General features: G+C 40.3%; 1 protein-coding gene across 2 annotated transcripts in view; it reads left to right on the top strand.

Annotated features, from left to right (window-relative positions):
• Positions 1-18393, top strand: part of myot (myotilin) — an 85170-nt gene that overhangs the window by 21586 nt on the left and 45191 nt on the right. For both annotated transcript variants that reach the window (XM_087281083.1, XM_087281082.1), the window contains exons 6-8: positions 6532-6555; positions 6678-6797; positions 7091-7247. In XM_087281083.1, coding sequence (XP_087137209.1) covers positions 6532-6555; positions 6678-6797; positions 7091-7247 — 301 coding nt within the window. The remainder of the gene's footprint in view (positions 1-6531; positions 6556-6677; positions 6798-7090; positions 7248-18393) is intronic.

The following is an 18393-nucleotide window of genomic DNA, read 5'->3' as shown; positions in this document are numbered from 1 at the left end:
AATTGTTTTGATGTTAGAACCCAGTCCAGGAGACTCAAACAAGCAGAATTACTATTTTACTTAATTGTCCATTCTGCAGCCAAAACTTGCTGGTCCATGTTGGGAGAGGAGTGCCAATTGTGGGTATTTGAAGATAGAAACACAGCGAGCCTTCAATCCATATCATAATCTGTCCTTTTCTTTGGTGTCATAGCTTATATTTTTCCTCTTGTGATGAGCCTCATCTGACCCCAGTGATGATTGCATTAAGGAAGTCATTTTTATGGTGACACTAACATCACATTGGTAGGTCCAATGCTTGCCTCACCAAGATCATACCAGTGCAGCTGAAGAGCACCCAGATGGCAGTTGGTAGTACTGATAGTTTGGCCAGTAGAATTTTTCCTGCACTTGGACGTTGTGGCCAACCCGTGATGTCTCTCCCCAGGCTTTACCATCCACCAGGTGGACTCTAACCCAAGAGTTCTGGAGGCTCGGGTCCTTCCTCTTCTCTTTCCCCACTGATCATCCATTGGGGATCTGCAACATAGAGAAAGAGAGGATGCAACACTCACCCTTATACCCTTGAAGCCAGCTGAGCCATCATTCAAACAGGAGTCTCAGACACCTGTAAGTCAGTGGACACCTGATGGTGGTAACACTTTATTACTACATACTATGAATCATTTATTGAGCATTAGCAAATAGTTCACCATTATCTTGTTAAGTATTTACTCATTAATAAATTAATTGATTTCCTTATAAGGAATTTACAAAATAAATGTTTAGTGTGTAGTTATAATGAAGTGTTACTGAAAGGGTCCTTTGGCGCTCTGTGTACTAGCCTACTGTCAAAGTTTGAGTGAGGGAAAAGGAACGAGGACTCAGGTGCAGCAAATAATGGGTATTTATTAATAAAAAAATAATAATAAAAGGCAAAACAAATTATCCCAAGCGGGAAAACATTAACAAAACAACCTTCACTGGGCAGGCTGGTAGGGATCAGGGCTGGACACACAGGACAAGGCTACAAATGACGAGGAACTGCCACAGGACAGCAGATATGAGGAGAATTTAAGGAGGAGAATATTAACACACAAACAGATTAACATAATTAACTAGTAATGGGTTAACAAGGAGGGTGGGACTAGACAATAGATGGGATAGCACATGACACAGACACAAAACAAGTCATGTGCTCACATAAAACGGGACAAGAAAACGTAGCCAATGAGAGAACTCATTAACCACATGTTCACAATAACAGGACAAGACTGAAGCACGCGGCCACAATGTAAACATAGAGCCACTTGCTTGGACAACACAAATAGACGCAAGACACGACCACACGATAGATGAACACCTTACTGTGCGCTCACACATATGCAACGCGCATGTTTCATCCCAGCGTCAACCAAAACCGAAACCAAATAGACAGAGACGCTGAGAATGAAACAGCGCGATGACAACAGAACAAAACACCTACACGAGTACAAGAGGGCACGTCTGAAGAACACACAGAGACACACACACAATGACAGAAACAGGACAAGACAGAGCTAGTGTCCAGACTCTGCCACCAAAACAAGAATTTACAAGACCAGAGTGGAAGAACCCTGACAGCCATCCACTTGCAATGCCCTCTCATGCTCTGCTTCTTGGCCTAGGAAGTGTTGCTGTTGTGACTTAACCTTCTTGAAAAGCTGCAGAACTCATCCTTGTTCCTTGCAGTCTGAAAAGAGGGAGAAGGACATAGATTGGCTCCCTATGGGGTCAGATGGCAACTGTATGACGTGTGATCTCTCAAAGTGCCCACATTCTCCACCAGATGCCACAAGTGAGAGATCATATGGACACAGAGACACAGTGAAATCTAGAAGGGCTATTTATTTACAGTGCAAGGTGTATGAAAAGCAGGGTATGAAGGGCGAAGTGTCAGTTGTGCAGCCAAAAGTGCCAATTCATGCAGGTCCAGGTGGGGAGTGGAGTCCTAATTGTGGGTAGCGGAAGAAGGGAATATTGTGAGCCTTTAGTCTCAATCAAATTCTGTTCATCTCCCCTGATGAGCCTCATCTAGCCCCAACTGACGTTATTTCCTTGGCACAAACACATATTTAAGTTTGCACTGTTTTAGCATGTCTACATGCAGCAAATGTGACACATTCAAGTTAAAATTCAGTTAAGTTCAATTCAGCTTTATTTGTATAGCGCTTTTACAATGTAGATTGTGTCAAAGCAGCTTCACATAAATGGTCATAGTAACTGAAACAGTGTAGTTCAGTTTTTAGTGTTTAAAGTCAGTTCAGTTCAGTTTAGCTCAGTTCAGTGTGATTTAAAATCATTACTGAGAGTTCAAACACTGAAGAGCAAATTCATCGATGCGTAGCTCTACCAATCCTGAACCATGCGAGCCAGTAGCGACAGCGAAGAGGGAAAAAAAACTTCACCTGATAGGAGTGAAGAAGAAAAAACCTTGAGAGAACCAGACTCAGTTTGGCACGACCGTTTCAATTTCTCCGCTGGCCAAAAGTCTTGTGCAAAGCTTTAGTCACCGTGGTGGAGGCTGGAAGGTGGCCTCAGCAAAGACTCGTCTGTCCCTGGAGCGTCGCTGGAATCAGACTCATGCTCTCCACTCCCCATGACCATCAGCGCAGCAGCAGCTCAGGATATGGCCTGGTCCCGGATATGGACACCTTGGGATCATCTCGTCACTGGTCTTGGATCCAGTCAGTGACTCTGCATAATCTGAGGACCTCGGGATGAGTATCCCCAGGTGAAAATAGAGAATAAAGAAAATAATTAGCGTAGCTGCTGTTCATAGTGTATATAAACAAGATGCAGAAGCCTGTGTGGAACCCGCTAGGTGATGCATTGAGTGTATGCTTTACTAAACAGATAGGTCTTTAATCTAGTTTTGAACTGGGAGAGTGTGTCTGAGCCTCGGACGTTATCAGGAAGGCTATTCCAGAGTGTAGGAGCCATAGAGGAGAAGGCTCGACCTCCTTTACTCGATTTTGCTATTCTAGGTACTACCAGAAGCCCTGAGTTTTGAGATCTTAAAGAGCAAGCTGGATTGTAGCGAGACAGAAGGTTGGTTAGATAAACAGGAGCTAGATTATTTAGAGCTTTATAGGTGAGAAGTAATATTTTAAATTCAATACGAAACTGAACAGGGAGCCAGTGTAAGGAGGATAAAATTGGGATGATATGATCATATTTTCTAGACCTGGTAAGAACTCTGGCTACTGCATTTTGTACTAATTGAAGTTTGTTAATAGAGGATGCTGGGCAGCCAGCAAATAGAGCATTACAGTAATCCAGCCTCGAAGTCATAAAAGCATGGACTAGCTTTTCTGCATCTGAGATGGATAGCATATTTCGTAATTTAGCGATATGTCTCAGATGAAAGAAGGCAGTTTTTGTGACATGGGATATATGGTTTTCAAAAGTTAGATTGCTGTCCAATATGACACCCAGATCTTTTATAGTAGAGCTATCGCTAACTTTGTATCCCTCTAATTGTAGATTGAGTTGCGAGATCTGCTGTGTACAAAATTTAGGCCCAATAAGTAATAATTCTGTTTTGTCAGAGTTTAAGAGAAGAAAATTGTTGGTCATCCAGTCTTTAATGTCTTTGATACACTCAGTTAGTTAAGACAGTTCAGACGTCTCGTCAGGTTTAGTTGAAATATATATAATTGAGTATCATCTGCATAGCAGTGAAAGCTGATCCCACGTCTTCTAATAATGTCTCCCAGTTATAGCATTTAAATTGTAAACAGCAAAGGGCCTAAAACTGACCCTTGAGGCACTCCATACTTTACTGGGCTGACTTGTAAAGGCTGTCCATTAATATTCACAAACTGGTAACGGTCAGTTAAGTATGACTTAAACCATTGTAGAGCCTGTCCCTGGACACCTGTAGACTTTAAGCGATTTATGAGGATATTGTGGTCAATGGTGTCAAATGCCGCACTAAGATCGAGTAAAACTAATAGCGAGATGCGCCCTTGGTCAGCAGCTAAGAGTAAATCATTGGTTATTTTCACTAATGCGGATTCTGTACTGTGATGAGCCCTGAAACCTGACTGAAACACTTCAAAAATATTGTTCGTCTGCAGAAAGGAGCATAATTGAGTAGAAACCACTTTTTCTAGTATTTTCGACATAAATGGAAGATTTGAAATAGACCAATTACCATGTTTGTAAACATTCAGGATGCGCGCGCAGGGAGGTGGCAGAAAGCAACCGGGAGCGCTAGCATTTACAGTGAGGGAATGACATCAGATGCGGTGCAGAGTTTGTTGTTGTCTTAAAAATAAGATATATTACTTACATATTATATATATTATTTCATAATGCTTACAGAATATTATAACAGCTTGTCACCCAGTGACAAGCACAGTGATGCAGCAAAATTAACGTTAAAGCGAGCGGCGTTCATCTGACAGCTCCATTTGCGATAGCACCCTCCCAATGAATATTGGATAAGACGAAGTGACCGAGCATCCAGCTCAAAATATACAATCTCAATTAAGCTCCGAGTGATTTTACAAGAGAGAAGTTAAAGATCTACAAGTCTTTGAATGCCAACAATGTTGTTCTTTGAGGTCATGTGCAATAAATATTGCTCCATGATGACCAGATTCAAGAGCTAAACACAGATATTTCCGCCTAAGTTAGCCAAAGACAAGGAAACAACACGGAGCTAACGTTCTACAAGGCCTGGGTAATTAATCACCAACACGCAAAACCACTGCATTCTGACAGTGAACTTCACCTGTACGGCAGGGCATGTGAACCTATACACAAAGAGGTAAAGTTGGTTTTATATTCGCACATTCAGACTTTCTCCTTAATAATATAATTTCATTAAAGTATTATTTGCAAACTCTAAATAGCGAAATCATATTAGCAGCAGCCAATGACTATCAAAGTACAACATGTTCACAGTCAAATAAACAGTGTTAATGTTGTTTTCAAGTCACACTTGCAGGTTATTTCAGACCGAATATTCAAAGTGACGTGGTAAACAATATAGGGAGTTTGTCACAAGTTGTCACTGAATGAATGTGTGAATATAAAACCAACTTTACCTTAATAAAAGTAACTTTCACGTTTCGTTATTAGCATTCAGTGTCAGCAGTTTAATTAACCACATGTAACTGTTTTTGCTGAAATCATTTTTGCAATCAAAAACGAGTGATGTGTCTGATTCAGCATAGCGTGAACTGACCTGATCTGACATGAGAACTGCAGAGTCCAGCATTTCTAATTAGCTCCTCACTTCATTCAGCTCCCATTTAGCCAAAGACGTCTGCAGTCGGTATTAAAGCAGTGTGTGGTGTAAGGTAAAAGTTAAGTTTTCCATTTTTGGACTCGAATTCAGCATCCTACCGCAAAACATGACATCTTTCCCATTGTAGCCTGTCTGTTTTTTGCAACTGGGGACCCGTGTGACGTCATGTGTGACGTAGGTTGGTAATTGGTCTATAGGCCTATAGTTAGCTAAGTTGTTGGGGTCCAGTTGCGGTTTCTTAATATTAGGCCTAATAACAGCTAGCTTGTAAGAGTTTGGAACATGGCCTATAGATAAAGAAGAGTTGATAATGTTAAGAAGAGGTTCTCCTATAGCAGGTAGCAGCTCTTTCAGTAATTTTGTTGGAATTGAGTCCAGCATACACATAGCTGGTTTAGAGCTATTTATAATTTTATCTAGCTCTTCCTGTTCTATGATTTTGAAGCACTGTAGGTTATTATTATTATTATGATTCAATGCAAAATTTACAGGATTTGGAGCATAAGCCGGTGCAGAAAGTTTGGCATTTCCTATTTTCTGTCTAAAGCCTTCTATTTTATCACTGAAAAAATTCATGAAGTCATCACTACTAATTTGCTGTGGAACAATTTGTTCCAAGGATGACCGATTATTTGCTAATTTAGAGATGGTGTTAAATAAAAATCTAGGATTGTTATGAAAATACAAGTTTGTTCACAAAATAAACCTTAACATGCAAAAACTGAGACTGAGAAATTGAATGATTAAATTATCTGCTGATTCGAGTTAATGAAATACATAGCAATTTTACTCGCTTATCTTTATTACTAACATGCACTGTTTTTTAAAACATTTTAAACTTGTAAAACTCATTCTTGAACTGCAGCTGATCATGGGGAGTTGGAACAGTCCTTTCAATCCAGTTTCTTTGAAAATCTGTTCAGTGGGCATGTTTATATGCCATGGGTGTCAGTTCTTGCAGGGCCACAGCCCTGCAGAGTGCAAGCCTAAAGGACTCAATTCGTTTGTTCTGTTTAAAAAGCTTTTAAAAGTTTATTTTAGCATCATAGGTGTCCTTTATTAACTGCACAATTTGTTTACTTGTGTTATCTTTGAATAGTTAAATTTGTGGTTTAATTAGCATAAAGTAAATGTATTGTTAATATATTTTGGTATATTTATTTTTCACTGTGTTACATTTATTACTATTTTACTCATTTGTGTTCATAGCAATAAACTAAAACGGCTTCTTACCATCTTTTTGTCCTTGTTAGAGGCAAGTTCAGCTTTTATTCCGGGTGAGTAAATATTTGTTTCAAATATACAATCATATAAGCACTAATCAACATTAAGAAATAAATAAACATATAAACATATTTGTCAGGCTTTAAACTTTATTTATTTGTTTGTTGTATTGCAGAGGAATTGTGCACCCTAGTGATCACAGAGGCATGTCCAGAAGATTCTGGAATATTTAAATGCATTGCATCAAATCAGTTTGGAACAGTAACATGCAGTGCCATGCTGGAAGTATATACAGGTACCCTTATCTTTGCAGTGTGTTCCGCAGTTGGACTGTTTTTCAGTACATTTGTATTTATTGATTTTTTTTTTAAACTCAGCCTATCTTAAGCAATAATATGCACATGCTGTATCATATATCATTTTCAAGTGTGAACACAAAAAGAGTGTAATAGTTAAGGGGCTAAATAATTATAATAAAAAGTTTATTAGATTACATTTATCTAAACTTTTTTGTTGTCAACATTGTGTAAGCAAATAATGCGGTAATTAAAGTAAAATTAATATTTTATTATTATTTTGTTTTTCAAGACCTAGAAGAGGTGCTGGGAGATGAGCAAGACCCCTCCTCTATACAATCAGATGTACTAGTAAAAGATGACCATTGCTTAGTACTACAAGATACATGTGCCGCTTCTCCAGAATGGCCTAAAAGTTCAGAGGAAGAAACTGCAACCCCTATGTCATGGTAGGACGTTTTTCTGCATTTTAGCAATGGCTAAAATTTGAACATTTGCAAGTCAACAAATAATCAGGGCTAGCATGTGTGGCAGCATAGTCAGTACAGCAAAACAAAGAATAAATTACTTTTTAGCATTTTTATTACTGGGTATTAATTGGAAATGAATGCTCTCGTATTAACAAGTCACTGCACTATTAGTTATTCTAACTCAAAAATTCACAAAAACAAGTGAATTGAGAGCACCGAGACACCAGAAGGGATGTAATTTTGTTTGTATTTTGCTAGTTGCTAAATCCCTCACATAGATTATATTAGAACTTCTTGGACAGATCTTTTGATATAAGATTTAACATAAAACAAGTTGTATTTCAGTAATGATACACAGTATTTTGATTCTTGTCATGTATAATAATGTTATTATAACAATTGAAACTTGCACCAATATAATTCCACTGTGGATGTCATCTTGTTGTCAGATGCAAAAATTCATTCAGATGTCAAAATCTGCCCATTATGAGTAATCTCTAGCCATTTAGTGCATATTACAGTGCATAGGGGGATTGACTGATTGAGTACACTTTAGAATGTACACTGTGGTTTCAGACACCATACAAATACCTGCTTTCTATAAAAGTACACTGCTAATGGGTATAGGGGGCAAATTCAAATGCAAAATACAATTACTAAATTCCCTATTGTGTTCCAAACTGCCATTAGGGATTGTACCTACTGTAGTACCGAATACTGAAGTATTCAAGAAACCATGAAGTTATTCTCTACAGACAGAGGCTTTTAAGAAGAAAAATAAGACAGTGTCAAAAGGGGATTTTTGACCTAACAAGTATCTGCTGTCACTTTTGACTCCCTATATGCCCAAATGGACAGTCTTTATGAACTGCTGTAGTATTTTTTCAACTAATGAAGTTAAAATAAATAATAGTTTGCTTTGTCAAAATGAATATGTTTTCACTTGTTTAAATTAAAGTGAGTATTTGATTTAATTCCAACTGTATTTAATTCCAACTTATTTGCAATTTAAGTTGAAACTGTGAGTCAGAGGAAAATTGTTCTTATTAGGGAAGGGTTGTTTTCGATTTTTTGCATCTGTGAGCTGGAGGATTTGTTGGGCATAGAAATTAGCTGTGTTTAACATTTTCAGGTACCAGTCACTGCATAAATACTGAAAGCATCCAGCTTTAGTGTTGATTGTTCTTATGTAAATACAAATGAGGGTAAAGACAATTAACTTAACCTCCGTGTCTAAGACCGACGAGGGTAAACACGATTCACTCAACCTGTGCAACTAAGGTGGATGAGGGTAAAGACAATTGACTTGACCTGCACAATTCTACCCAGCAGTGACATTCACACAGCACTACAGTAGGCTTTTCTAATTAATTTTCACACAATATGCTGACAGAACATTCCTGTCATTGCATGCCCACACACATACAATAGACATAGATGGTACTGCAACACCAGCAACTTGCACTATAACACGGGGAGTGACAGAGACAACTGAAGTTTGGATCCACATGCAGGTTTATTCTGAGTCAGGCAAGCAATTGTCAATACGGGTGCAAACAGATGTATAAAGGCAGTCCAGAATCTTAGTATGAACACAGGCGAGAGGTCGGAAGGCAGGCGGCAAACAGAGACAAAAGGATAAACTAGACTAAGGTCAAAACACAGGAAAACAAGACTAAGAAAACGCGTTGATTTGTCACTTTACAGTAAAACAAGACTCGGCAATGTGAATGAGTGAGTGTGCTGAGTAAATAGTGTGTGTAATCAGCCTTTGACAATCTTCAGGTGGTGCAAGTGTAATCAGTCAGAATCTATAACGTGTGTGAACAGAGTGCATGTATGAAGTTGTAGTCCATGAACTGACGGATTTGTAGTTTGTATGAATGTGAATGTTTTCCTCTGGTGCTTAGAGATCGCTAGTGATCATGATATACACTATCCACATTTCCTCATATAAACCCTCATCTATTTTAGTTGGTCTTTAGAATTGTCAGTCAACTATCAACAAAGCAGAATTCATTCCAGTATGTGCAACACATTTTAATCTTCACAAACTGGACTTGACCTAGACCTGTCACGGCAATCTCTCTCTTTCAGCCACACTCCCTGCCCAATCAGGAGGAGAGAAGGGACTAGTTTTCTCATTTCTAATGATTGTAAATAATCCAATTATGCTGACTTGTAGGATAAGGGGACTTCAACATTCATATGGACAAACCTTATGCCACAGATTTCCATTCATTGCATTATTCAACCTCAACCAGCTAACCACCACAAGCACACATAAATCTGGTAATCAACTTCACCTTATATACACAAGACATTTCACTTCTGATAAAATTGCAGGTAAACCATTTCACACTTCAGACCAATTCAGTATTACTTTCGACTGCTCCCCAAAGCCACAGCATTATCCTCCCAACCAGTCTCTTTTACATTTACATTTAGTCATTTAGCAGACGCTTTTATCCAAAGCGACTTACAAATGAGGACAAGGAAGCAATTTACACGACTAAGAGCAACAATGAATAAGTGCTATAGGCAAGTTTCAGGTCTGTAAAGTCTAAGAAGGGAAGTATTAGTAGTATTAGTATTTTTTATTTATTCAGAGAGGCAATTGCAGATTAGGAAGTGTAGTGGAGACTAAATAGTTGAGTTTTTAGTCGTTTCTTGAAAGTAGCGAGTGACTCTGCTGTTCTGATGCAGTTAGGGAGTTCATTCCACCAACTGGGCAGATTGAGCGTGAGCGTTCGCGAAAGTGATTTCTTCCCTCTTTGGGATGGAACCACGAGGCGACGTTCATTCACAGAACGCAAGTTTCTGGAGGGCACATAGATCTGCAGAAGTGAGAGCAGATAAGAAGGAGCAAGGCCAGAAGTCACTTTGTAGGCAAACATCAGAGCTTTGAATTTGATGCGAGCAGCAACTGGCAGCCAGTGCAAACGGACTAGCAGCGGAGTGACATGTGCTCGTTTAGGTTCATTGAAGACCACTCCTGCTGCTGTATTCTGGAGCAGTTGAAGAGGCTTGATAGAGTTAGCTGGAAGCCCAGCTAGTAGAGAGTTGCAGTAATCCAGTTTGGAGAGAACAAGAGCTTGAACAAGGAGTTGAGCTGTATGTTCAGATAAGAAGGGTCGGACCTTTCTGATGTTATAGAGTGCGAATCTGCACGATCGAGCAGTTCTAGAAATGTGGTCAGAGTTTAGTTGGTCATCAATCGTTACTCCAAGGCTTTTCACCATTTTGGATGCAGTAATGGTTGCCCCATCCATCTGGATTGAAAAGTTATGGTGTAGAGTCGAGTTGGCAGAAACTACAAGCATTTCCGTTTTTGCGAGGTTCAGCTGAAGATGATGAACTTTCATCCAGTGTGAAATATCCAACAGGCAGGCTGAGATGCGAGCTGGAACCGAGGGATCATCCGGATGAAAAGAGAGGTATAGCTGGGTATCATCAGCATAGCAGTGGTAGGAGAATCCATGTCTCTGGATGACTGGTCCTAGAGATGATGTGTAGATGGAGAAGAGAAGTGGCCCAAGAACAGAGCCTTGAGGTACCCCAGTGTTTAGATGCTGTAGGTTGGACACCTCTCCCCTCCAAGACACCCTGAATGACCTGTCAGTGAGGTAAGATCTGATCCATTGTATAACAGTGCCCGCAACGCCCAGTGACTCGAGCGTAGATAGCAGGATCTGGTGGTAGACAGTGTCAAAAGCAGCTGACAAGTCCAACAAAATGAGGACTGATGATTTAGAGTCTGCTTTAGCCAGTCTGAGATCCTCCACAACCGAGAGCAGGGCAGTCTAAGTTGAGTGGCCTTTCTTAAAGCCGGATTGCTTGATGTCCATGAGATTGTTTTGAGTAAGAAAGTCCAGGACTTGATTGAACACTTCTTTCTCCAGAATCTTGGCCATGAATGGAAGCAGGGATACTGGTTTGTAGTTTTCAAGTAGCGTATGGTCCAGGTTGGGTTTCTTTAGCAGTGGGGTTACCCTAGCCTGCTTAAATGAAGTGGGGAATAAACCCCAACATTAGCAACAGATGTGTTAATTATGTGAGTCAGTGTTGGTATGACTGCAGGAGAGATGGCTTGCAAGAGATGAGAGGGAATATGATCGAGTGGACAGGTGGTTGCATGGCTAGATAGCATTTGGCTCGGTTCAAGGCAACTTTACTTAGTGTGAGTACGCGCTTAGATGCAATTTGTGCTCCCTGTTGTCCACACACTTCTAATTGTTAAATGCTCACTTTAATCACATCTAATTCTCACATCTAGATGTTAAAAGTGCAACAAAAACTTTCTGCTTTATTTCAGTGTAAATGAGAAGTCTAGATGAGAGCATGGCCCAAAACAAAAAGCCCCCGCTGACATCCTGCCGGTGAAGCAGTGGCGCTGTAGGTAGTGCTATCGCCTCACAGCAAAAGGGTCGCTGGGTCGCTGGTTCGAGCCTCGGCTCAGTTGGTGTTTCTGTGTGGAGTTTGCATGTTCTCCCTGCGTTCGCTTGGGTTTCCTCCAGGTGCTGCGGTTTCCCCCACAGTCCATAGACATGCGGTACAGGTGAATTGGGTAGGCTAAATTGTCTATAGAGTATGAGTGTGTGTGTGTGTGAATGTGTAAGTGGATGTTTCCCAGTGATGGGTTGCAGCTGGAAGGACATTTGTTGCGTACAAACTTGCTGGATAAGTTGGCGGTTCATTCCGCTGTGGCGACCCCGGATTAATAAAGGGAAGCCGACAAGAAAATGAATGAATGATATCCTGCCAAGCTTGTATCTTTTGCCTTCATTCAGAAGTGTACTAAAACCCTATACTACATGTCACAGGTGAGAGATCACACGGAAACAGAGATTAGAGCAAGGGAAAAGTGCACTGGGATATGCAAGGCGGTGAGTTCAGTGTCCAAGAGTTTGGTGATCGTGTGAAGTGAAGTGCCGGTCAGGGTGCCTAGTGGATTGCTGTTTGCGATGAGGGAGTTATGGTTTTGTTACTGGTGCACCATTTAAAGGGCACATAGTTTACTCCATTTTTATTATTTAATATTAATATTATGGTTCTTCTGTGTGCCAGTTTAGGTTCAGTTCTACACACAGTTCAGCTGTTTTTATTATAATGTGTTAAAAAGTGTCATGTTGGGGAAGTTTACAAAGTTTGCTGTTTTAGGGGTGTTTTGCTTCACAGTCTCAGCTTCCCGCCTAACGTAACAAAGGGGCGGAGCCAAGAGCTCCCACGCTCTGTGTTTGCACCAGACAGGCTGACAGAGAGAGAGAAGCTAAGCTAAGCTAGGATGAGCATTCAGCCGTACATGTTCAACCCAGACACAGACCAAGCAGAGAGTACAAAATCATTTGTGTCTTTGTATAGTCTTGGTGTATAAGTGCCGAGCTTGTACACTGAGACTAATAACCACGCACACTGAATTAACTTTGAATGAGGCACCGAATTCACCACGACACGGCACACCAGACACTCAGTGACGCGGAAGAAACATGAAGTGTCCCGAATCGTCACGCCACGCATTCCAGAACTCCAAACACAAGCCTCCACCAGGGCAAACACAACAGCGCCCGAAGCTCCGCCGCGTGCACTCCAACAGAAACCCATGCCCAGAGCTCCAAAATGCACGACGCCACGCAAAAGGTACAAGTATTAATTCCGATTACAGCAATAATGTGGAGATTATTGATCTTTTGTTGAGCCTAATTAGCCTATCATCAAAAAAAAAGAGCACGGGTGTTCCTTTAGTGATGTCGCTTTGACTCACACGCTGAAAATGGCGGACATGCAACAAGAAACTGAGGATATGATCGTGACGCGAGGCTGTCAATCAATATTGGTGGGCGGGGGGACCACGCTCCTATGTTAAGTTGCAGTCGGTCTGAAAACTGCTCCTATCGGTCCACCGTTTCAATGTTGTTAAATTGAAAAAAAAGGACTGTGTGTGTGTATATCACCCTAATATGACGATCTATATACTATACTTAGACACCTGTTTGTTCAAACATTTTTCACCATAGTTGCCCTTTAATACTCATGTCAACTGTATTCTTCACTGAATTGGCCTTCTCTTCAATCACGTCGACAAATTCATTGGTTTCTGTTCATTTACAAAACTCTTATTAGAAAAACTCCACTATATTTACAGTCACTTCTTAACATTCAGGAAACATATCAAAATCTGCGCTCTAGTAATTTCATTAACCTTTGCATACCCAAAGTTCGCACTTCATTTGGTCGATACTCTTTTTAGTTTTCTGCAGCTGATGCTTGGAATTATCTGCAGCAGACCTTAAAGCTCAGCACTTTCATTCTGCTATCATCTTTTAAAAATTCAATCCAGTCAATAGTTCAAAATCATTGTGCTTGTTTTAAGTTTTTTTTTGTTGGTTTTTATGTTATTGTCTGCATTTGTTAAATTTTTATTGTATTGTGTCTCTACTGCTTTGTACTGCATCTGCTTTTCATGTTGTCTCTTGGCCAGGTCGTCATTGTAAATGAGAACTGGTTCTCAATTGACTTACATGGTTAAATAAAGGTTATTAAAAGTCATCAGAAGAGGCCTATCCACAAGTAAAACAATCATTGATTTGGCTTTTTACAAATAAAATTTGAGTTGGCCATAAAGTTCAGTTTATCACCCAGGATGGTGTGCAGGTATTTATACTCACTTACTGTCTCAACAGTACCGTTTATAGTATTAGTAGTAGCATTAAAAATAGAGTTGCAGTGACAATCAATAAGCGTCTCTTTAGTTTTTGAGATATTAAGTTGTAAATATGAGTCTTCGCACCAAGCAACAAAGTTGTCCAACGCTGGGTCATGACTCTCCTTATGATCATGCAAAATACTGGCAATGACAGAATCATCAGCATACTTAATTATGCTAAATATACCTTGATTCAAATTTACTCTGACAGTCATTGTTGTAAAGTACAAACATTAGTGGTGACAAAACACATCCATGTGGAGAACTTGTTGAGTATAAAATTGAGTTAGTGTTTTATTAGCTTGGATTCTCTGAGGCCTCACTGTTAGAAAATTAACTAGCCGGCATACTTGGAATACCCAGGTCAATGCTTGGAAATTTAAAAACTCTGTCGGCCAAAATATGAGACTCATTACAGTTAAAAGCTGAAGAGAAATCCACAAAGCATAGTCGCACATGAGTCCAGTAATGTTGTTGTGGCATCCTCAACCTCTTTGTGTGACTGATAAGCAAATTGAAGAGGATCGATCATGTTCCAAATCATGTGCTGTAAGTTCCTCTTAACAATCTGCTCAAAACATTTCATTACCAATCGAGGAGAAGAAGCTCATCATCTCAAATCAAATCACTTTTATTGTCACATCATCAGCAGCATGTGTGCTATGATAAGTGAAAAGCTTAGGTGCTGGCTTCAGACAGTACAAAATACACAGTGCAAATACTACAACAGTGCAAAATACAACAGCACACTCCCAAAAAACAGGACAATGTAAAATTGACAGTGATATGTACAATAAATAGGTGTGCCCATGGCTGTAGGCAGTATTGTTTCAAGTATAGATTGGTTAAAGTGCAGTTCATGCTACATATTGATGGTGTGCAGTGAGGGGTATGGAAGATTCTGCGTGCGGTGTGTTCATCAGCCTGATAGTCTGAGGGAAGAAGCTTTCCTTCAGCCGGCTGGTGCGTGACCAAATGCTGCGGAAATGTCTGCCTGAGGGTAGCAGAGAAAAAAAGTCTATGGCTTGGGTGGCTGGAGTCATCTGGTCACTGGGGTACCTCAGGAATCTCTTTTTGATCCCCTTCTATATTCTATTTACACCTCATTACTGTGAACCATTGTCCAAATACATGGTTTCTTTTATCATTGTTATGCTGATGACACACAGCTCTTTTTTAATTCTTCCTGATAACCCAAAGGTAGCTGCAAGGTTCTGGCACTGCCTGGAGGATATCTTGATTTGGATGAAAGACCATCTGTCACGGTTGTCAGGTGCATACACTCTTTATATTTATGTTTGGTGTTGTCACGTGGTTCTGTGTTATGGTTTTCATGTGCTCTGATGCATGCTTTGTTTACATGATGTGATCAGCTGGACTATCAGCAGTTCCAGCTGATGGCACTTAGCTCATCTATATTAGGGTGGAAAACCAGGACATCATTGACAGTTCGTTACTCTGTATGTATGATCTTTCTATGTTTTGTCAGGATTGACTCGGGCTTGTTGTAGATCTTCCTGGTGTGATCGCAGTGGCTAAATCTTTGTCCACACTACTCACTCTCTGTTTCCTTGTGTTCACCTTTTGACTTAAAATAAACTGTTACTTGCATTTGGATCCTTTTTGTCTTGATTACTCAATCCGTGACACCATCACCTATAGCTTGAGCTTTCAAAAACTGATCTCCAAAAGTCATTCCTGCAACTCCACACACTCAACACAATTTCTTAATCCAACTGGAATCATTTACTATTACCCCATGCAATTTAATGTGGAATCTTGGTTTAATCCTGGATGATCAGCTGTCCTTCAAAGAGCACATTGATAACACAGCTCGCACTTTCAAAATCAGCAAATCAGAGCTCTCCTAACAGATCATCCTGCACAACTTTTAGTTCAAGTTGTTGTCATTTCAAGGCTGGACTACTGCAATGGTCTTTTAATTGGATTCCCATCTTACACCTTTAAACTTCATGAGCCCAAAAGAGCTCGTGTAACACAACTCTGTGTCTTTCAGCATTGGTTACTTCTTGTGGCCCATGTCAAGGTTAAATCATTGATAAACAGCCACAGACACTGCATCATCGTACCTCCACCAGCTCCTGAAAATCTACATCCCCTCCAGGAACCTCTAGTCGGTTAGTGAGCACTACCTTGTAATACCGTCACAGAGAGGCTGTTAGTCGTTTTCCAAAACATTTTCGTTCAATGTTCATTGCTGGTGAAACAATCTTCCCACTGCCACATGGACTGCTGATTTGCTAGTGTCACTCAAACAACCTCTAAAAACCCATCTCTTCTGGATTCACCTAAACCACTGTGAACAAAACTAGTGTCACAGTTGTAGGGGTGTGCACACTTCTGAGTGTCTGTTTGGTCCCATGGTTTTGTTTTGCTTTGGTGCTCCACATGGGTCTGTTACGTCAATGTTATGTCACGTGCTATGTAGGGTCCTGCTATCTTGATTAGCCTAGTTATCTCGGCTATATCTGGACAGCGCGTCTCTTGTCTCATGTCAGTTTGTTGTTGTTTTTGATGTGCTCTCTGTCTGTGTTCAAGACTGGTGTGGAGATCCGTCTGATACTCAGAGCTACTACTCCGTTCCTGTCTGTTCCTCGATTCCTGTTTACCTTATCTTTTGTTTATTTTCTGTAGTTTGTTTGTTTGTTTATCTTCTGTAGTTTATCTCACAACTGTAGGATCTGTAGGTTATCTCAAACCATCTTCATCCTACTATCTGTCTGATCATGTGTGGTCCCTAGTCCTGTCTGATCTGTGTGGGTTGTAACTACTTTTGGTATTAATGGAAGGCTTGGTTCAGGTCTTACCTTTCTGAATGTTATCAGTTTGTGTCTGTTAATGAAGAGGTGTCATAGCAAACAAAAGTACATTGTGGGGTACCGCAAGGTTCAGTTCTATCCCTAATGGCTCGTTTCCACTGACTGGTAAAGTACAGTACGGTTCGGGTCAGTACGGGCCACCATTATTAGGCTTGCGTTTCCACCTCCAAGGGTACCCTTTTGGTAGGCGTGGTGTATGACAGAAAGGTTTCAGTTCAGTTTCTACAGTAAAGCTGTACGGGTCGCTTACATATCATATGAGAAGCACTTCTCACAAAACAGATGCTTTATACACATAAATACTTATGTATAAATGTTTATTACTATTCTATGAACAAGATTTGATTATAACTGCAGATCAATGAATGTCTGTAATTATGTAAAATAAATAAATGAACATATATGAACACATACAGACCCTTACAGTCTCTGAAATTAACTGCAGTAAAACTACACATAGCTGTCATTTAGTGCTTATTTAGGTTAAAAAACAACAGGAAATATAGCCCACAGTCAGAGCAGACCTCTCATCTGTGTCTGTAATCTTCAGCAGCACATATAGCCTCTGTTAGAGAGCAATTCCATCTTTCTGAGGTTATATTAGTCCAAAAGGTGAAGATAATAGTTAAACTAGACAGTTTGTTTACGTTTGCTAAAAAAGTAATGTGCTCCTTTTCTCCCGGCTTCTCCTTTTTTTTCTGTGCTTCACTATCGTGTTTGACAGTATCTGACAGGATCGTGTTTCAAGTTATCATCAGCTTAAAAAGTTTATTATTTCAGATATAGATGCGCGGCTAGCGCAAGGAAGAAATCGAAACCGCTCGCTATTCATTAAGACGATAGCAAGGTTTGTTTGAGCCCGGGTCGACCATGGCTCAATATTAAATTTATATATAATTCTGCGGTATTCTCTCGGCTGTGTATTTTAAACATGGCGGTTTTTGTTTTCATTCTGGCTTTTTGCGTAAGCGAATGACGTATCTCTGTAAACCAATAGCGTTCAGCTGCATGTCTAGCTCCGCTTTTTGGTGTTTTGGTACCCTTTCGAAAGGGTGCTGAAAAAGTGATATGTTACGGTTCGGTTTGGTAAGCCTTTTGACAGTGGAAACGGTCATAAAAGCGTACCAAACCGAACCGTTCCATACCACTCTGGAAATGGGCCATAAGGTTAAGTTCTAGCCCAATCATACACCCAGCTCAATGTGGCACAAGGCGAGACGCAATTGTTGTTTGCTAGTTTCAGCTTGGCGTAAGAGTCATTTTGACGTTTTGTGCCACGCTGTTTAAATAGCAAATGCATTTGCGCTCATATGTGTGCCCATAGGTGTTCTGGTCTAAAAAAGGAGGCGTGTTAATTGGATTTATCAAATATTAAAATCAATGTTTAGGTATTGATATTAATATTGATATTTTAGCCTCACGTAGGGGTGACGCAGTGGGGCAGTAGGTAGTGCTGTCGCCTCACAGCAAGAAGGTTGCTGGGTCGCTGGTACGATCCTCGGCTCAGTTGGTGTTTCTGTGTGGAGTTTGCATGTTCTCCCTGCGTTCATGTGGGTTTTCTCCGGTTGCTCCGGTTTCCCCC

This window comes from Danio rerio, chromosome 14 (assembly GCF_052040795.2).
Source record: "Danio rerio strain M-AB ecotype USA chromosome 14, GRCz13ab, whole genome shotgun sequence".
Lineage (NCBI taxonomy): Eukaryota > Metazoa > Chordata > Actinopteri > Cypriniformes > Danionidae > Danio > Danio rerio.
The sequence above is the reverse complement of the archived record's forward strand: the minus strand, read 5'-3'. Positions and strand labels throughout refer to the sequence as shown.